The sequence below is a fragment of the Lagenorhynchus albirostris genome, chromosome 6 (assembly GCF_949774975.1).
Source record: "Lagenorhynchus albirostris chromosome 6, mLagAlb1.1, whole genome shotgun sequence".
Taxonomy (NCBI): domain Eukaryota; kingdom Metazoa; phylum Chordata; class Mammalia; order Artiodactyla; family Delphinidae; genus Lagenorhynchus; species Lagenorhynchus albirostris.
In genome coordinates this window covers 53,654,586-53,677,206 of record NC_083100.1, presented here as the reverse complement: position 1 = coordinate 53,677,206, position 22,621 = coordinate 53,654,586, and the positions used below count along the sequence as shown (strand labels likewise).

At 36.8% G+C, this 22,621-nt stretch overlaps 1 protein-coding gene across 1 annotated transcript in view; it reads right to left on the bottom strand.

Moving 5' to 3' along the window:
* The window catches only part of ZNF385B (zinc finger protein 385B), a 414,552-nt gene that overhangs the window by 60,608 nt on the left and 331,323 nt on the right, over positions 1–22,621 (bottom strand). The window contains exon 5 of the mRNA XM_060151403.1: positions 2,775–2,813. Coding sequence (XP_060007386.1) covers positions 2,775–2,813 — 39 coding nt within the window. The remainder of the gene's footprint in view (positions 1–2,774; positions 2,814–22,621) is intronic.

Here is a 22,621-nt window from a genome sequence, read left to right as displayed (position 1 = left end):
GTATGAATCAACAAAGTGCAAAATCAGCAGTTAGAAGAACTTAAATACATTAGAAAAGAGGGTGGATTACAGAATTATTGAACAGTAAAGTAGCCTTTTTTTTTTGCTACAAGTTTAAGTGAGATGACAAGACAGTGTATTCCCACTATAAAGAAAAGTTATGTGGTTTGGAACGCTTAAAAAAGTCAAAGAGGGGAGTTTTCTGGAGTGATAGAACTATTTTATATCTTGACTGTAGTGGTAGTTACACAAACTTATACATGTGTTGAAATTCAAAGAACTATGCACATTCCCAAAAAGTCAATTTTATGTATGATAACTTAAGAAGTGAAAAAGAAAAAAACTGTTAAGAGTATTATGTTTAACTACTTTGGGATTGACATATATACACTACTATGTATAAAATACATAACTAATGAGAACCTACTGTATAGCACAGGGAACTCTATTCAGTGTTCTGTGGTGACTTACATAGGAAGGAAATCCAAAAAAGAGGGGATATATGTATATATATGGCTGATTCACTTTGCTGTACAGCAGAAACTAACCCAACATTGTAAAGCAACTATACTCTAAGAAAAATTTTTTTAAAATTTAACCACTAAATGTAAAATATTATTACTAGAAAATCTGGGGATTTGTTTTGCTCAAGGTTGTAATTGATTGTATTAAATGAGAATTAAAAAAAAACCCTCTATGGGCAAAGAAAATCTCAAAAGATCAGAAAATAAAACCTTAGTTCACTTTCTTACTAACAAGTGCATATACTTAAAGTCTCATCCATTTGCGAAACATGAACCTGTACTTTCTGATCTACTAGAGATGGCAAATCAGTTTGGACAGGCTTAAAAATAAAATAGCCTAACTATATTGGCAGGATGGAAAAACTACACTGTTTTGCAAAGTTAAAAAAATAAGAGCATTTTATTGAGATATTTTCTGTTCTCAGGCTCTAAAAAAATACATCTAGTGATGTGTGAGCTATATAAGATAAAAGTATATGAATATTTCCTAATCATATTTTCTGCATGCCACTTTTATTATTTCTGCTGTATCTATATACTATTGTATATGTTATTATTCACTTAACATTTTTTCTTTAAAGCAAATTAAAATAGACTTTTAAAAAACAGCAGCAATATGTATGAAAACATAGTTTTAATGTATATCCTTTCCTATTACTCATTTCAAAAGTATATTGAAAGTTACCATTAAAAATTAAAACTTCCATCATCTAAAATAAATGCACTATCCTAGTTATTCCCATACTGCAAAATGAAAACATAGACAAAAATACATCTACAAAAATATAGCTCCAAATTTTTAGTAAACAAAGATATCTGTTGAGAGCTCCAACACAACCCTTGGATATAAACATTCTCTTTACATTTTTGAAATTGTTAGCTGCCTACATAATTTTTCAAGTAACCCCTGATACAAATTTGTCTACTCAAATTTCACATTTGTACCCTACCAGCCTGAAAATACTGTTTATGTTCCCCGAGGCTGAGCATTCTCTTCCTGAAAGGTGAGTTGTGGCTGAGCACCCCCAATACTAAGGCAGGCAAGTTCCCAGCCATCTGCTCCATGAAAAGCAAACTAAGGAGGTTCCTTCAAGAAACTCTTAACTAGAATTGACTTCTCTACTTTACACATATAATCCTACTTGTCCTCATAAAACACAGTCCTTTTACCCCCTTCCTTGTCACCTGTCATGAACTCCTGCTGCCTTTACATCCTTTGAATGACTTACCACTAATCATATGAAAATTTTATCTTCCATGTTTCTCACTTGGAACAAATTTTTCTATTTTCCACTTGATTCTCTATTTTGTTATAGGTATTTCAAGAAAAGGTCTACTTTTTTCTAAATCTTGTTTATCTTTCTCTGTTTATCATAGAGTTATATAATTATACTTCTTATTCAAATGTCACTTGGGAGGACATGATTTAGTTGAAAGAAGACTTTAAATGGTATAAGAAAGAACGTTCCATTGGCCAATTCATCTGATATCTTGAAACAGACACTGCCCAGCTGATGTTTTGAGTATATGCCATCTGATGCAGTAACTACAAATACCTGGGTCATTTCAGTGGGGTCCATAATTAGCAATAACATAGAAAAGGCTTTCAGATCTTTCTCTTTTTTAAAAGTATAAAGTAGTAAAATCCTGAATTTTTTTCTTGTAGCATTCCTACAATACTCTAAAAATTAGATAAAAATAATAAATATGATGTTAATTTATATTAACTTAAATTTTTTCCTCCACTAATGCAAAATTGGTTTTCTCTAATCATAATGAGATATGTATAACTAAATCAATGGCAAGTCTTTTATTCAATCACCAATTTTCAGGATGAATAAAACAATCAAGATGAATAAAAACATTCTCATAAACCCTAAAATGTGATAAATACATGTGATTCAATTTAGTATAGTCAAAACTATATATCTATACCATGATGATTTCATATGTAGAGTACTCAGCAAAATTATTGGAGGTACTACAATTATACAACAAACTCTTGAAGTTTTAAAGATTTTAATAAAGATATTTGAAGTATTTTTAAACATCTTTATTAAAACGTTTATATCACTTTTAAATAAACAATTGCCTTGTTAAATACTCAGATTAGGTCATACTAGTTCACACTGCACAAGAAGGCTGTCTGTGGATTGAGAAGATTGTTTCACTGGTTAACAATGCTAAAAAAAGCTTTTCTTTAAGGAAAAAAACCCCTACCACATAGCTCTAGCTACCAATATTCCTTACCTGGCAGAATTTATTGGTCCCAAATAAGCCTCTTCTTTTCTAAAAAAGTAAAAGTCAGAAGTAGTCATCTGGAATTTTGAGGCTAGCAAGCACATTCACACAAAATTTTTAAAAATCCATTTTCTTTGCTCATCTCTGATTAAAAAGCCTGAAATGCTTACTAACTAAAAAGCAGCAAGAGTTAACACTTTCCACTTTTGCTAATGAAAGTCATGTAGAAATGAAAAACAAAACCTATTAGTGCAATTAACTGGTAGGTAATAAAAATGAAAGATGGGGTTGTGGCTTTTACCAGGAATTGAGGAGACGATTGCAGGCTACGTATGGACAAATTAACTATTCTATTACAGTACTTATAAAAGGAATTAATGAAGGTGGCCTTATCACACCATCTATTATATTTTCAATATCAAAATAAGAACAAACAGATATCTTGATGTATTCACCAAGTTTATGGAACTACAAATCTGTGTGAGTTTTTTTTAAAAGATCTACTTTCACTGAGTATTCCAAAAAGTAATTTATATCCACACAGAGTAAGCAATCATATAAAAACACATGCAGTTGCAAATAAAACCTAGCCACAGGGAAAAGAAACACAGTGCAGCACTTCACTAAAGTCAGGATGACGACTATGGGCGGGCAGGGAATCTAAGGTAGGGACTACATGATCAAATGATAGTACTAGATGACATTTATATTTGAGATAACTTTCCTAGATGGAATTTTAGGCAAAGAAAATAAAATTACAAACCTTTCTCAATAATTTTCAAGGGAATGAAGTTCGAATTGTATTCTTGTAAGAGTCTTACAATGACTTCACTACCCATCCAGTGGGGCTGGGTGTGGGAGTAAACCAAGCACCACTCAATTAAAAAGCAAAAAAGACTGCTCAAGAATGATACAAGTCTTTCTTATATGTGGCTGGGTATCCATAATATTCTTAAAGATGAGGACATTTCATCTTAAGCTTAGCTATCTGCTTTAACCAACATTCTAAAAAGCATTTGGTCACCACTTATACAATATAGTAGGCAATACTAGCTTTTCTACTAAACAGAAGTAGGAACCAGGTTTTTGACTTTAAAAAGTTAAAGATCGATCATGCAACAAACATTTCTGGAGGCCTAATATGTTTCAGACATTGTCCCAGATCAGATGGGGTAGGATGAGTCAAACACAAGAAAGGACATTATTGTAAAAGTTAAAAAGTGAAAAAGGATGGCGATTAAGCAAAACACTGAGGCACGAGAAAGCACATAAAGGTCTGTCCCCTCTTGCCCCACCCCTCCTTTAGACTTTCCCCCCCCTTTTCTGATTTTCTCACAATTCAAGCATCCAGGATCCTCCCTTTAACAGTGACATCAATGTGTTATCCTCCTGGGGTATTTGCCTTTTAATTCCTTTCTCTAGCTGTGTAATAATAATAAACATCTTAATAAGAGCAGCTTAGATTTAGAGCTCTCACCACGTGCCAGGAACTATACTAAGGGATTATCTAGTGTACTCTCCACCATCACATGAGGCAGATACCATTTTTATCCTCCTTTTACAAATGAGGAATCTGAGGCTTTGAGAGGTTTAATAACTTCTCACCCTCAAGGTCGTAGGTCTGAAGCCAGGAGTCAAACTCAGGCGAGAGTCTCTCCCCCAACTCTTCCCTGCTAACTGACCACCAAGCAGGGATGCTGGGTATCATGTGTGGCACTGCTGTAGAGTGTGAGAAATGGGAAGAAAGGAGGAGTGTTCCTAGAATTTCTGCAGCCTGGAGGGCAGCTGTCTAGTCAAGCTACACATAAGGCCTATTGGTGGCTTTTTTTTTATGTATTTTTTTTCTATTTCTATTTTTTTTTTAATTTATTTATTTTTGGCTGCGTTGGGTCTTCGTTGCTGCACCTGGGCTTTCTCTAGTTGCAGCGAGCGGGGGCTACTCTTCATTGCAGTGCGCAGGCTTCTCATTGCGGTGGCTTCTCTTGTTGCGAAGCACAGGCTCTAGAGCGCAGGCTCAGTAGTTGTGGTGCACGGGCTTAGTTGCTCCGCAGCATGTGGGATCTTCCTGGGCCAGGGATTGAACCCGTGCCCCTGCATTGGCAGGCGGATTCTCAACCACTGCGCCACCAGGGAAGCCCCTACTTTGTGTTTAAGTAAAAGTTTCCTGGAGAAGTGAGTCTCAGTTTTTCTCTTTCTGACCGATTTATGCCCTTCTTAAGATAAGCCCATTTCTTCTTGGGTTACTTCAGGAAAGCCATAAATAAAAATTGGGGCTGCCCTGTCCTCTTTCCCTGTTGTAACTGTTGGGCTATCACACAGAAAAAAAAGAAAGTTCCCCGAATACTTAGAGATTACACGTAGCAGGTGATGGTCATCACTTGCACCTGTCCTTGATTTCTGCAAAGCAGATCTCAGCTACTAAATCCTTGTGACTTAGGGCTTTCTGGAAGTTTGGCAAAGCATCAGTTTTTTAAACTGCAATATTGTAAAATTACAGTAGTACAAAAAGAATGACTATTTCTTCATCCCTTCCTTTTTCATTGTTGGACTTATGGAAAAGAGTGAGACAATAGGGTCTCATTAGAACTTCAAATATTCATGAAGTGACACTTTTAAAAGTGATAGCTTATGTCACTGAAGAGCAATATTTCTCTGAAGTTACTTCAAAAAAGGTTTTGCCTTTTATATTTAAATGCTCTGACCACATACCTTTATTATTACTGTTTTACTTGTTTCAAATCCTTGAAAACTTAAATAGAAACAAAGCAGACAACGGTTGCAAGACAAATTCCTTTTCTCAAAGAACAGGAAATACAAACAACTGCATATTGTTGGCAATGTTAGTTCAACCACACAACTCTGTACTGTTTTGGATTTCAAATCAGAAGTCTCAATAAAAATAAACCACATGAAACGTTACACTGGAGCTGCATGCTACTGTGGACCTGCCTTTTTGCATCTGGAATATGTAAAAGTTGAGATTTGCCATCCTGCCACTGCTTTTCCTACCCAGAGCATCCTGACAGGGGTCCACCAGAATGCTATAACTGTCACTGAAAGGAAGACAAATGACATGCCACGTTCTCCACAGACTGTTGATTCAATCAAGTGCCATATTTAGCTCTTTGCTAAAACCACACATTGGCTGTGACTTGGAAACAAAATCAGCTGTGCCCCTGTACCGCAGGGATACCATTACGCCACTAGAAAGTTAACCAGAAATGGCATAAAGGCTAAAATAACATGCACTTAAGAAAATAATAGGTCACATTGATCTAAGTCTCAGATCCAATAAAGCTATTATTATATTATTACTACTACTATTTTATCAAAATGTTGTAGACCTTTACATATTTTGAGGCTGGTTCACAATTAGAAGGATCTGATTGCTGCAGAAACTAAGTGGGATCCCAGGATCCCTTTCCAGAGCCTCCCTCGTACTGGTCAAAAATCCCTGTAGAGGGCTTCCCTGGTGGCGCAGTGGTTGAGAGTCCACCTGCCGATGCAGGGGACATGGGTTCATGCCCCGGTCCGGCTGGGCCCGTGAGCCATGGCCGCTGAGCCTGCGCGTCTGGAGCCTGTGCTCCACAACGGGAGAGGCCGCAGCTGGGAGAGGCCCGCGTACCGCAAAACAAACAAAAAATCCCTGTAGAAAATATAAGTGCAGTCTGCCCAGAGATTTGAAGCAACCAAACAGAGTAGAGCATAGACTAGAATTTCATTTTCTTCTTTTCTTTCCTTTCTTTTTTTCCTTTAAAATGAATTTAGAACGTTTGATACCTTTCACTCAAATTCCATATTGCCAGGCCTTCTTTGAAAAGCTCTGGGATTCATCAAATAAGCGTTATATATTCCACTGACAAAAAGAATGACTAGAATAAGGAAAAAACACCCTGGGATCTATTTTGAAGATCTATTTTGAAAGGAAACTAAACTGCATTTTCCAGTAGTTTTTTGGGAGAAATTCCACCTTGGTTTCATTTCTAGAAGAATAAAAAAGAAACATATACAGAATGTTAGAGATGTGTGTTTCTGCCATAAAGTAATGTCTTCTTTCTAGAGCACTCTGATAATAAAAAGTGCAACCTTTTTAGAGATTATTTCATATCAACTTAGTTCTGTCCTTGGGAATTTTTGCTCCTTTCCAACACGTCACACTTTTATAAATGTATAATTTTCAATTTGCACAAACACTGTATTTTATTGAAAATTGATTCATTTAACAATAGTTTATTAAATGGCTATCATGCGCTGTTTTAGGAGCTGGACATACAGTAGAGAACAAGCCTTCAAAAATACAACATTCTAGTTGGGGAGACCTATATAAGTATCCCCTGCTTTTTGAAAGTCTGCTTTATGCCACTTGGTTTTATGAAAGACCTACATTAGTACCTGTTTTCACTAACTGAAAGAAATCCCAAGAGAATTTTTGCTTTTATGAAAAAAGTTGAAAAATGAAAATAGCGTTCAGCATTTCTTTTGTGCAAACCTTTATAGAAGCAGTGCGCATCTCAAGCAGTGACAGTGGCACCACCAAGCTCCTTCCCCGGAAACTACACTGAGCATCTCAGGATCAAGCCGCCATAGCTTTGAACTGTGTGTGTGAGCATCTATTCTTTATCTGGATTTATTTTGTGCATCCATTAGCAAGATGTATCCTAAACTAATTGCTTCTTCACTTCACAACATTTCTACTTAGGAAAAATGTCATAGGAATTCTCCATTTTGGGATAGTGGGGGAAACCTGTATAGCTAAAGTTATAAATAAGGTATTTTCAGAGTGTTTTAAGTACTATGAAAAAAATAAAACAGGAGAATGGGAAAGAAACACAATTTTACCATGGACAATTCCTAAAAACATTTTCGTTGTCTTGATACAACTTTGATTCTGATACTTTCTAAAACCATACTAAGTATGTAAAGATAAGGACGTTATCCCATGATTTAGATAGTTGATACAGAATTCGGAATCGTATCACTGGTAAAAACTGTAAAGGGCATGCTCTTCGGCTTTCAAAGCCATCTATGAGATCTCCACAGAGGATTTTCTTCAACTACCACGTCCCAAGACAACAACTGGGACACCACTCACAGCCACCACTATCATCATGTCCTTAAAGAGAAAGGGAAACTAAAGTGATCTGTTTTTGGAAGTTCTCTAAGGATGAGTGCTTAGCGCTAGATGCATCTTACCTGGAGACCCTCCTGGTGGGTTTCCGGTACAATGTGGTTGGCCTGGTAGTTTTTAGTGAATAACCAAAATACCCATGAGTTACTTCTCTGTTTTTTAAATAAGTACATATTTTGGCTAAGCTCTAGCAGTTTTCTGTGAAGATATCATATGAAAATAATGTTTTTCACTTTTAACACTTTTAGAACTTTAAAGAGTTACCAAATGGTACAAGCAAAAAAGCTGAAAGGAAAGCAGGGGGTGGTTTCACCATCCCCCCCCCCCCCCCCCGCTTTAGTGGAAAACCAGCTTAACACTTTGATGGATAATTTTTAAATTGTTATAAGTAGAAGGAATAAATTTTAAGTTCTTTTTCAGACAGTAGTTATTTTGTTAACGGGAGATGCCCTAAGATTAGACCCGCACACCTTACTGAAGCCGAATGTCTAACTCTGACAGTCGATCCTTGTATGTAATCATATGGTCAGTGCAAATGTAAAATGTTCCATTTTCCTGGCTGGCTCTACATGCCTGGTGATTTTCCACGCTCCCAGGGATCAAGAGTGATGTAGCAAAGCTGTAGTTATGCCGCTGGGTAATTTAAGAAGCCACATCAAAGAGCATTTCAAAAAGTTCAGTTTAACAAATAAGACTTTCAGCTTACGTCTGCAATGGGTATGAGACTTAATTGAAGGTTTGCTCATACCGTACTACACGGACACACACATACCCAGCAACATTTTGGGTGTTGATATTCCTATTGAAACATTAGATGAGTAAACCTAAGAATTGAAATTCAGTAGCATATGTAACCATATTCAGGTTAAAAATGTATTTTGGAAGATCTAATTAGTTAATGTGATGTATTAAGGGAGCCCAGCCTATGCTCAATTCCAATTCAGGTGCTCATTTCAATGTAGGGAAAAGGCATTAAGGTATGAGCTAAACTATATCTCCTAAGGAAATCCAGTCCTTTTCTTTCTTTGTTTTCATTCTTGAACAAGAAATGCTTAGATATGACTGGGAACCATGAGGAAAGAGAGGTGTTTTTCCATCAGGACACAAAGAAAGTTCTTGAAAGGATTTTCATTTTATGTTTACTATTCGATGTTCCTATAACTAATTTTTGGCCAATGCATGCATACAGATTTGAAAGATCAGTAACAACTGTCAAACGCAAGGTAACAAAAAGTTTCTATAAAATTATTAGATGCACTTTTGAGAGAATATGAGAAAAGTTACAACATTTTTAAGAAAGATGAAAAACTCCCTGGAAGAGAATTAAGAAGAATTTAGCTCTATTCTGAATTTTAATAGCATAGAAGAAGAAATGAAATGATGACAAATACTATTAATTTTTTTTTCTGTGGAAAAGTTACTACCTTCAAAGTATTTATACTTTATATTTCTCAAAGAGGCATATTCATATTTCAAAAATACAAAGAGCCCAAGGCGTACATAGGTGACAATAAACTCTCTCATCCAAAGAAAAACACTATTTAGAGTGATGAGAACAGGAAGTGGATTCACCAAGAGAATCTAAAATAAATGAGTCAGGTGTTACCTATGTTTTATTTAGTATTTTGTTTCCTCAGGGTGAAATAAAACAAGAAATAAACCATTTCAGGAATATGGACTGAAGTATAGGTTTTCAATAGATGTGCAAAATACTAAACAAGATAGAGATTCATTTGAGGATAGCTTATGAGAACTGATTCTTCTACAGGACATTGAAAGAAGACACACATCCTGAGGTTTGGAAGGATAGGCTAGTGTCTTATATAGAACACAGTCACCTACTTCTTGGCCTTTCCTGTTTTTCTTTTTAAAACAGTGGCTTGAAAACAACCCCCAAACTTGGTTCCAGGATTGAATTTCCATAACAAAATTCAGAGCCAGAGATAAGTTTGAGAAATATCTTTTTAAAAAACTAGAACTTGGGCTTCCCTGGTGGCGCAGTGGCTGAGAGTCCGCCTGCCAATGCAGGGGACGCGGGTTCGTGCCCCGGTCGGGGAAGATCCCATATGCCGCGGAGCGGCTGGGCCCGTGGGCCATGGCCGCTGAGCCTCCGCGTCCGGAGCCTGTGCTGCGCAACGGGAGAGACCACAGCAGTGAGAGGCTCGCGTACCGCAAAAAAATAAATAAAATAAAACTAGAATTTTTGTTCTTTAGGAGGAAAAAAAGGCATACAAATAACCAAAGACTACTTGCTGATGCTTATGAATGTAGTTTTTAAAAATTATTGGTGATAAGTCTCCAAGTCTAAGTAGTGATAAATTTTCCTATTTTCTGGGAAATGGGCTAAAAAAATGTCACAAGGGCTTTCTAAGAGACTGGAGAAGTAATGAGCTTTCTTGATTTAAAAATCAATACACCTGCTGAACAGCCAAATGCATTAACTGACATCCTTTCAAAACCATTCTGTCAAAGCTAAGTTTGAAAGGCTGTTCAGTAACTAATCAGATATATCCTGATGCTGAGGCAAAACAGGTCCGTGACACAAATTAAAAAGGCTTAAGATGAAAAGAAAACCCCACTAGGCAGGAAGAATTGCAAAATTGGAAATCTGGACCTGTTTGGATATATTCTTCATGCTGTAAAGCAAAGTAGAAATGAAGTGTTTTTTCCCCAGAGGACAACACATTCCTTAGTCTTGCACTCAGAAGAAACCTGACAGGTGAGGACTAAAAGGCTCAATGCAAGGCGGCAAATCTGGAATGCTCCAATACTAAGCATTGTGGACTCCCCCATGCCACACTCTCATGACACAGCGGTACAATGTCAGAGATCGTCTACATTTTCAAACTGTTTTTTATTTGTTTTGAGTTTTAGAACCTTCCCCCCACCGCTCTACCCCCAAACAGAATCCTAACTGGAAATTCAATATAATAAAATGCTGAAAACAGGTCTGGTTAAAGCATGTAGGTCAGGTCCCAGTCTCACCAGCCTGATTTTAGTCCAACTTCCTCACGTGAAAGTGAGAAAAGATATGGAGAATTTTAGTAACCTGCTTGAGCTTCTTCAGCTAAGACCAGAACCCAGAGATCTCCTGTTATGGTTGCCAGATTGGCAAATAAAAATCTTTTTTTTTCAACATAAATGTATCAAATATTACATAGGATATTCTTGTAATAAAACTGATTTGTTGTTTATTTAAAATTCAACTTTAACTGGGCATCTTGCATTTCATCTGTGCCCTTCCCCCATCCCCATTCAAGGATGTCACTGCTCTCCCAACGTTGATTCTACTGGTCCTCCTTTTTCTTGCAGGCTTACCTGTCACACTTAACATTTTAGGACTTTAATTAGGAAAGTGGTCCCTGAGTGGTTTTGCGGACAGGTGATATCAAAACTATTTTATGTTATATATTCACCTTACTATTGCCTTTTTGTATGGATGTATATGTGTATACATATCAACTCTTCTCAGCAAAAAAACATTTTTGGGGCTTCCCTGGTGGCGCAGTGGTTGAGAGTCCGCCTGCCGATGCAGGGGACGCAGGTTCGTGCCCCGGTCCGGAAGGATCCCACATGCCACGGAGCAGCTAGGCCCGTGAGCCATGGCTACTGAGCCTGTGCGTCCGGAGCCTGTGCTCCGCAATGGGAGAGGCCACAACAGTGAGAGGCCCGCATACCCCCCCAACAAAAAAAACATTTTTGGTTCAACTCTGCATTTTTATTATACAAAATATACCATACTTGTAAAATAAAATAAAGAGCTTTAATAAAGTGCCTTCCTCTGCTCTCTGGGGTGATAACTACTTTATTGAATAAGGCTCTGTTAATGGTACAGCTTGACATTTAACATTTATTCATTTGATTTATAATTATTTTTACGTGATTGCAAGGAGGCTATGGTTCAAACCAAAAATAGTTTAAACTGAACTGCTTTCCTCTCTTTTGAATCTGTAAGGAAATCTAGTCACTTCTGGGTAAAACTGTTTTATCTACCAAACTCATTCCAAATATACACAAAGCCCTTTCTGTCCCTGTATGTTCTGAGTAAAGCAATATATATGCATGAGAAAAGTGAATATAGCAAATGAAATCATCAAGGTAAAAATGTGCCCAGTTTGCTTATATTTTGGCTATGGATATGGCCTTAATATTTCCTAATCAAACAATGGAGAAAAACCTACATGAATCACGTAGCAAGTTGTCACAAAACACAAAATCCCTAGTAATGTTCATGAAGTCTCATGAGGCAAAAATCATTTGTATTTATAATCTACCAACTCCCTTTGAAGACTTTCGGAAACATTTCTGAATTATTCTATTTTCCATTCTAAAATTCAATCTCAGGATGCTGGTTTCAAAGTCTTCCCAACACTCATTTGAAAATTTTTATTCACCCTTCTCTCTCCCCCAACGTCTAACACTTACTAAAATGGGACAAATACTTATATCTAACAGCATGAGAAGTTGATATGTCACTTTATTTAAAGGATAATTAATCAGAAAACACCAAATTTCTGCCTCACAACAGAACAATATGACAATAACAATCGTTGGCAGTTATCAAACCACTGAAGTCTGAGTGGCCTCCTGAAGCTGGGGTTAAAAGCTGACCTCTGGAAATCAATCATGTTCTCGGCAGAGAAGAATATTTCAGTGATATGAAAGCTGAAATGGAGACTATAATCTTTTGTGATTACCCTCGAGGCTGAAGCCAATGCAAAAAGGATAGTCTATGAATTGCTGATAATTTCCTTTGATGACCGATTCCCAGGAAATTCTGATATTACTCTTGCTCTGTAACAAAAATGATGGTTCCCCAGAAGTGCAGCTTCAAAGAACTCCACATCTGGGTGTCATAATGCTTCTTCAGAAGCTACTCACCCATTAAAGGGGCCAGGCCTGTGAGGTGGCAGCTCTCCCTCAGAAGACAATGGAAGGTCTGATTGCACAAGGATTGATGAGCTATGTGCCACAGGCTCTTTCTTAGAAAGTTCTTTTATGAAGGAACTAATTTAAAATGTATCTGTTTTAAACATTTTTTCCCCCCACAGAAGTCTAAAGATTGATTATTTCTCTGCTGTTCCTAATAGCTATGGAACTATGAATATCTTGGCTTGTATATTTTTAAAGTTTTACTTAGGCTGATGTTTGTATTCTAATAAAAAGTAGTTTTCATACATATGTACATATCGTTAAGGTCTATGTAATATTTGGGGATAGACTATAAAACTACTAATCTTTTTTCAGGAAGCATTGAATCTACAGTTAGATGTCACACCAAATTTACAGTTAGGTGTTACTGCACAGGTTAAGTGGTTTTTTTCTTGTATGATTGGCAATTTAAGTTCAGAAAAAAAGGAGGTAGGGTGAAGAGAGATCTGTAACTGTCAAAAGTCCAAAGAATTTTTAGAATAGATTTCCCTATCAGTACATGAAGGATAAATGAATATGTTGACTACTTTGAGTTTAAAATATTTTTTTAAATTGCCATTTTAACTAATGTCAGTTTGATTAACAAATAACATGAGAATAAAGGTTCTATGTTTGGAAGTCAACGGTGTTTTGAAAATATAGCAGAACACATCTTTGCGTCTTAGGTGTCAGTGACATTGGTACACAGCTTTCGGGTTCAAAATACCTTTATACATAGCCTTCAAAGTCTAAATATTATTGAAAGTAAACGGAGAAAAAAGGAATCCAAGCAAACCAGTTGTGGTTATTCCCAACCTCCACTCAATATACCCTCTCCCCAACCCTGCTCAAGATTCATTATCCCTCTGCATTGTTTTCAGGCAGTCAGGTGAGTCTGATCTTTAGGTATGCACTACTATTATCTCATTCAAGGTAACACAAATTGAGCACCTGCTCAGCACCAGACATGACTTCTTTAAACTGACTGTAAATTTCTTAAACTCAAGAACGAGGTCTTAGCCATAACCCTGGCATCTACCTTGATTAGGATTGCTCTAATGCACAACGCCAGCCCCAGTGATAAACATAACTTGTACTTAAGGTAATTGGTTAGGAAGATGAGATCAAAGAGATAGAAATATTAATATTATTTATAAGAATAGAGCTTTTCTGTTTAGGAATCGTTTCATAAACATAACATAACAAACATTATCTCATTTGAAATTCATGGGTATTTTAAATTATTAAAAATAGGATGGTGATATGTTATATTGTTTTTTTTCACAGATAATAAATTCTAGAAATTTTCTAAATATTCAGTCATATCCTTAATTCTCCATAAACGTAATAAACTCAAATTTTCATGACGTAGTAATATAGACTAGGAAGGTATCACCCTAGTTTTAAAATGAGGAAAGTGGAGCTAAGTGATTTTTCTCAAGATCAAAGAAAACGAGTCCAGCTGTAGTCTTCTGACTCTTGTCAAGTGCTCTTCCCCATGTAATGAAGGAGATGGTTCTTCCCTCTTCTCCCTTCACTCAGGTTCCTGCTTCTGAGGGTGGCATGAAGCAGAGTGCAGGCCAGATAGGACTGTTAGAGGCTTACTTTGGAACAAGTCAAGCTGCCTTATTTCTCAGATCAGAGGGAACGCTCCAAGTGGCTTTTTGGGAGGAAGTTGTGTATAACCGAAGAATGAGTGACTGACTGAATGAGTGAATGCCACCACACCCTTTAGAAGGTAAGTACTTCAAAAGTTGAAACTTAAGTATATACCATGTGATAGTGGCTATCGGTAATCATTTTAGCATCCAACAGCTTCAGGTTATTTTGGGAAATGGAAATTTTGTGGCTTTGATTATCATGACAATGAACCATTTTACACAGAGACCCAGACTAATTGTTGTTTTAATTGTTGGAGACTTTCTGTGCATTTCTAATTATTTGTAAACCATAAGCCTGTGAAAGGGATCACATATATTTCTTACTACACCTCTCAGATCTTCACTTGGCTCTAGAAACTGTTCATAATAAGAGAAAACAAGTATGAGACTGACAAATCTATCTTCTAAATAGAATATAGTGCAAAGCCTGATAGTAGGAGCCACAACTTATTTCTTATTGGGTACTTAAGAAAATATGCCCCACACGAATAACCTGTGAGAAATACACACATTTAAATTCAGGATACAGTAGGGTGGAGACCAGTTCTTGCTTGTCTGATACGTAGCTTGTTTTTCCTTTTCAGTGGCAGAGCTGTCTATTGGAAGAGATGAGAAGACTGGATTACATTCTACAACCTTCTGATCTGCAAAAAGGGTACAACCATGACACACGTAGCCTATTTCATATGTGGATGTGTTGAAAGAATTGTAGAATGTCTTTAAAATATGCTAAAGCCCTCTGATACTAGAATTCCATGAAAATAAGGTATTATTCATATAAATTATGTTCTTTCATATTATTTCAAGCATCAGAACATAAAAAGGAAGGTAAGAAAACCTAAATTGACAGCTAAATCTGTGAAAAAAAGTATTTTTCCAAGAACCCTACTGAGCTCCACAAAGATGTTGAAACTTCACAGATTGCTAAATAGCACTCCAATTCATCTCTAGCACCCTCAATGGCAATTATAAAAATAAAGGAACTGGAATATTCCAAAACGTGTTTTTCTCTCCCTAAAAGAGATTTGAGACCTAATTCTGAATACAAGAATCTAGAGGGAGTAAAAAAAAAATGGTCTGTGCTATTGGATGGGTTCCCAAGCTTTGGTAAAGGTTTCTCAGGGAACACTACCATCAATTAATGTTTATAGAGCAACCAATTTAGAAATACCTTTTCTGGGCTGGAGGGAATGTTTTGTACAATAATATTTTGTCCCATTTTATATTTATTAAGCTCTCCTACTTTACCACAGGCATAAAGAGCCTTGGTCACTGAGAGGAGCTAAGAACAAGGTTGTTTTTGGTTTCTTCTTCCTTTAATTAACTGGAGATTTGTTAAGAATAAGATACATTTTTAAAGAAGAGGGCCGACACACACTTTTTCCAAGCTGACGCTACTCTTAAAAAATGCTGACCTGGGACAGCGCCAAGACTGAAGACCTGCCTTGCCAGAATATCTGATGTGGCCTCCAAGTACACATAATCCTTGAAACTCTAGCACTGAAGGTGAGGTCCCAGAGCCATGTGAGGTTAAGACTAGGACGATGAAAGGGACACGCAAGAGGACGCAGCATGGTGGAACTAGGGGTGCCTCTTTTCACAGGCTCCTGAAACCTTGTGTTCCCTTACCCCTTAAAGGTCCACCAGAGTCTTAATCTGATGTTTCTTGGCAGCTTTTTTCAACTGAATTGACGATTTATTATAAGCAGAATCCTCTGTTATCTTATGGTGAATTATGCAAGAGGAAGAAGTAATTTCTGTCAGACAGTGAGCAGCTTCTGCCTTTATTCACTATAACTCTTCCTTAGCACAATGATCGGCACATGCAGACCTTCAGTAAGTGGTTGTGAAGGCATTCCTTTTCCTAGATAACCTGAACAAATAATTTCATTAAGGACAGAGAACACATATGACCACATATTATATAAGCATACTTGTGTATATATAAATACCATATCAATAATAGCTACATATTCTAAAGGGGTTTCAAGAGTGAGTAAAGGGATATTTGAACACAGTCTTTAGTAGATAAATCTTGAGATTTTTTGAATAAGGCAGGGGACGTGAATTAAGCTTAAAAAGGACATATTTGTGGTTTGAAGAGTAGAGGAAGACAATAATACTGAAGATCACTACATAGTTTGTTTTCCTTCCAGTGTTCATGTTTACATACTTTTTCTCTCTGCCATGTTCAATAGTGACGTAAAAATTTCCAGACAGTAATCTCTGCTTAAATATCTGTACAAAAATCTTCCACAGTTTTGTAGCACATTTCAAAGAGTTCCTATAACCACTGTTTTTTCTAATGATCTGGAGAGTGTTGCTGTTGACTTATCTAAATCCAATAATAGGCTGTCATCCTCCCCTCTTTCAGTAAATTTGAGTAACTGTGGAAAGTTTCAACTTGGCATATTTCTTTAGAACATATGAAAGAATATGACCCATTGATATATTTTAAACATATCATGAAAATAAAAGTCGACCATATTCTCTTTTTTATTCGATTGGGACAAATGTGTCATTTCACGTACTGGACATACTACTGTCCTAGGAAATATGGGACATATAACATTTTATGACAGGAAAGCATTACTAGAGTAAAAAAGAAGACTCAAATGGCAAAAATTCACTTCGGATTGTATTAGCAGAGGTAAGGTATTTTATTTAAATAAAATTAAAGGAAAATTTAAACAAAAGAAAAATAGGTATTTAAATGTTTAAATAAGGACTTCATTAAATTAATAAATATATTAAAAGCAGGTGAAACATTGAATGTTCTAGCTTACTTCAAGCTTCCTTATAGTAACATCTCATGAGAAACATGGCATGAATTAACAGCAAAGTGAATGTGATTTTGATTCCCTATTTCTTTATTTTGGACCTCCTTGATAAATATATTATTATTTCTACTACAAGAAAGAAAATTTTATATAGTCATTGATATCACCAAACTATGAATAACCCAGAATCTCAAAGAGTCTAGAATGATAAAATAAATGGTAAACACATGTCTCATTCCACAGCTTGTCATGGATGATTCAAAGAATCATATAGCAACTTGGGACTTTATACTTTAGAAATGATCTTTATTCTGCTCCACATATTTGTTCATGTGTCAGGAAAAAAATAATTTTAAGGTAGGTAATAAAAATCAGATTATTTTTCACAATAAAAGATCACTGAGCCTCTTGCAATAAAGTGTCAGAGACCTCCACTGTGCTTGTGCTTTCCTGGAGCAGTTGCAAAAACATGGCAGGACTCACAAAGACATTTGAAATAAATAGGCATGGAAACTACTGCCAAGCAGCAGAGAAACTGACAGGAGACTGTGGTCTTGAGTGGCTCTTGATTATAGCTACAGTTCTGGAGAGTCACACAAATATATCTGTCCATGTATCTAATATGTCGCTGTTAAAAAGAAACTTGATCTTCTGATCATCACAGACAAAATATAGGTTGCATACGTGTCTTAGTCTGCTTGACCTGCCATAACAAAATACCATGGACTTGGTGGCTTAAACAACAGAAATAAATATATCACAGTTGTGGAGGCTGGAAGTCCAAGATCAGGGGTGCCAGCATAGTCAGGTTATGGTGAGAGCTCTCTTTCAGGCTTGCGGATGACTTTCTTCTCACTATGTCCTCACATGGTAGATAAAGGAAAAGCTCTCTGGGGTCTCTCCTTATAAGGGCACTAATCACATTACAAGGGCACCACCTGCAAGACCTCATCTAACCCTAATTACCTCTCAAAGGTCCCATTTCTAAATATTATCACTCACGTGTTAGGGCTTCAATATATGAATTTGGGGAGGAAGGAACATTCAGTCCATAACACCATGTGTGTGAGTATGCCTTTTAAATGGACCTATTTTATCATATTAAGTTGACACAATCCATCGTGTTAAGTGTGCAATTCATTTGAATTTTGAAGAAGTCTCTTATTAAGGAGAACCAAGTATTAGACAGGTATTAAACACCAAGTATTAAACACCAAGTATTATCCAGGTAAAATGACGATAAAAATGGAATCCACAGTAAAGGAAATGGAAGATTCTAATTCTAATAGGGAGAAACAATTATATACATTTTGGCAGCTACCAAACATCATGTACAAAAATTAAAGGATGACCATGGAGCAGTTGGCAAACTGAAGTAACGTGAATAACAAAATAATGAAAACAGCTCTATTGAGATACAAAAAATTCATTCTTTCTGGCCTTTCTTGAACAGTATAAAGTTCAGTAACTATTTTCACTTTGCCTATATTTCTTGGTTTTTATTTTCTTGCCTTTTCTAGCCTATTTATTCTATTTCTTACAAGTTTCTTGGGCACTGGGGTATTTTTGTTTTACTTATTTTGTTTTCTCCTTCCCCAAACCCAGTACTGTTTAGTCCATTTATGTTTTCAATAACATTCAGTAATTAATAACTTTGATTTTAAACTAAATGCTCCTAAGATTAGGGCCTAGGATAAAGAATGCAGTTGATACTTGCAGAGTGTCCGTACCATCCACATAGAGAAAGCCAGAACTATAGCTGGAGAAAAGTTTATAACTAATTATTGCCTTTAGACTAAAAAAGGATGACAATTCTCAGGAAATTAAAAGTAAACACCTGCTCTTATCATCTTGCACATAAGGCTCAGAAATGCCAGAATTCGGGCTTCCCTGGTGGCGCAGTGGTTGGGAGTCTGCCTGCCAATGCAGGGGACGTGGGTTTGTGCCCCGGTCTGGGAAGATCCCACATGCCGCGGAGTGGCTGGGCCCGTGGGCCATGGCCGCTGGGCCTGTGCGTCCGGAGCCTGTGCTCCACGGCAGGAGAGGCCGCAGCGGTGGTAGGCCCGCGTACCACCAAAAAAAAAAAAAAAAAAAATGCCGGAATTCCCTTTGCTGGATGGGGGACCATGAACATTGAAAACCAAGGAACTAGAGCCCTTTCTCTGTTCTTTTCTCCCTTCCTTCCTTCAAAAGGGTTTTATTGAGCACCTATGCCAGACACCAAGCATACAAAGATAAACATGATAGAGCCCTTGTTCTCAAGGATCTGACATTCCAGTGAAGATAGATGGATAATCAGGGAGAATATGATGTAATCGGGAGGTACTCTGGAAATACAGAGGATGGGCACTTAAGTCAGACTGCAAGAGTCACAGAAAGTTTCCTGTGAAGGAGGTGATCTCTAGGTTGGGCCCTGAAGGACAAATAAATGAAGGTGGAGTGGCGTGGTAGAAGTAAGCATCAGTGAGTTGCCAGGCAGAGAAGCCTATTAAACTTTAGATATAAAGGTCAAGATCTTTAAATTTGCAGGGTTAACATCCTTATTCTCCAGCCATGCATCCTTGACACACAGCCCATCATAAAATATCAGTGATCCAAACCCCATTTTCCCTAGTGTCTCCTCAGAACTCTGCTTGAACAGTGTCTCGAATTTTTTGCTTATTCTCACCTATAAACACTGAGAGAGATTTTGTCTTATGGAGTAAAAGGCAAGATAGCCACTAAAAGAACACTGTGAAGCATATCTCTTCACTGCATACAATTTAGTATAGAACAGGCACCTATTTGCTTTGGAATATGACAGAATCCCATTTCCTTCTTGCTATGTTTCTCATGTAACATTATCATACTCTGCTATAAAAATAGGAAGAAACCATTACTTTATATATATATTTTAAATCCAAAGAAAATAGCAAAACTTGGAACTTCCAAAGCTTTCAGCTATGGTCTCAAGAGTACAGTGTTCATTCTTCTGATAATGGTTATGAGTTAAAATATATTTCTTATATTTACTAATATTACCCTTGATTAAAAATGAAGTGATTATGGTAGCATTCATGTTGGTTTTCAAAGAGTACACAGACTACTGAGTAGAATATACTTTTAAAATTTGCTAACAAGAAACTATAACTGTTTTTAAAATACATTCTACATTCAAAAAATCCTTTCCTCTTTCTACTTAATGATTCTGCTGAAAATTATCTACCATGCTGCCAGAAAAGAGCACAAAAGATTTCTGATTGAGCTTTATTCACACTGAATGAGGTGGGAGGTGACACGGACCAAAAAAGCCAAGGACACAGAAGAACCGGAACATCAGTTTTGAAGTTAGAAGATTCTAATACGAGACTCAGTTCTTCCTTTACTAACACTTTTTCCTCATGTAGACAATAGGAATAATAACCATGGTCGATTAAAATGTTCTAAGGTCTGAGGGCTTCCCTGGTGGCGCAGTGCTTGGGAGTCCGCCTGCCAATGCAGGGGACATGAGTTCTAGCCCTGGTCTGGGAAGATCCCACATGCCGCAAGAGAAGCCACCGCAGTGAGAGGCCCGCGCACCACAACAAAGAGTGGCCCCCGCTCGCTGCAACTGGAGAGAGCCCGTGCGCAGCAGTGAAGACCCAACACAGCCAAAAATAAATAAATAAAATTAAAAAAAAAAAAAATGTTCTAAGGTCTGAGTCCTTTGAAGAATGTAAAACATCACAGAATACAATAATCTAGTAGTAATTAATTAGTAGTAATGTAAAACTATTTTCCTAGGAAAATGTAGACAGTGACTTTTATTGCCCTAGGAAATCTGTGGGGTGAGTTAGACACTGGAATGGAAAAGTCCATAGGAAAAGGATTAGAGTAATTGAAATTGCAAATCAGTGAAAAACCATGGGTAATCCCATGATCCCATAAATTCATTTTTTTGCAAGATGATAGAGGGTCCCACTTGTAATGACTTAATTTTTAATACATTACCAGAAGGACTCTGTATCCAATAAATGCCTTGGATATAATATAGAGAGAATAAAATGACTATATCATGCAGTTCATTGCTATATTCTTCACTTTCACGAAAAAAAAATTTTTTCATTTGAAAATTACAAGTTTATTTGCCTCTAAGAAGAAAAAACAACGAACATCTCTTAGAATTATTCCTTGGATTTTCTCAAATACATCATAAGGTTAATTGCTATACAGAATAAACAAACAAAAAAGGCAAGTTAATACATCTGTAAGTCCTACACAACATTAAAAAGCCATTATGAGACTATCTTTTTAAAAAGAACTTATAAAAATATTCTTTTCATTTCTGTTTTACAGCCCTTAAGAACGAAGAAGTATATATAAGACATTTAGAAATTCTCTAAAAGTGACTTAGAGAATAGCGCTAATCAGATGATCACAGTTGTAAAAAGACAACAGTGATTGGTTTCCTATTAGATATGTACATAACATACATCTAGAAGGGGCTGGAAGGATGCATACCAGCTGCTGAGGGCGCTTTCCTCTAGAGAAGGGATAAGTGTGTCTGCAGGGGCCGGGAATGGTGACTTTGACATTTTGCTTTGAATGCTAATGTTTTATTTGAATTTTTGAAATAAGTATTACTCATGTTAAAAAAAAATACAGAGAGGTGAACCACAGTAGGAGACATTTATGCTTACCCACGTCATCAGTACTGCTTCCTGACAGTGACTTGACTTCTGCAGTGGCTATAAATGCTGTCTTCCAAATGTACATTAATCAAAATACAAAGACCTAGTAAACGTTTTCAGAAGTACAGCTTAATTCAATTATGTCTGGAATGTATCACCCATGTTTAGATACAGGATAGGATAAGATGCTTGATTTCAAGTTCTCTAAAATGGCACGATGTGTTGCTTTGGCATGGTCACTACTGATGGATTAATGTGACCAGGACAGGCGTGACTTATCTTACTGAGTTGCTCCACTGCACTAGAAATGCTGCTCATCTTTTCAGGCCTTTTAAAAAAAACCTGTGTGACTTGTGTCTGAAAAAGCCCAAGAGGACGAAAATATTCAACCGTTTACTTGCTAAGTCGAGGCCAGTGCTCTTTAAAAAGTTGGCTCTTCCCCTACCCTCTAATTACCTTACAATGCCTAAGCCACAACAGAAGGCATGTCAGCACATTTTATTTACATCCCTTGAGGAAAAATCCTCTTGATGTGTTCACTTCATACAGAAGATACGTTTGCAGAAGGAAATATTTGGCAGTACTTCAGATGTTCACTGTCTGGTAATGCAATTCTTTTTCTTGATTATGGTAGCTTCTATAATGCTGTATCATTCATGTAGACCATCATACCCCAACTGACTGTATTTATTGACTGAACAGACATAATTTATGCAATCATCTGAAC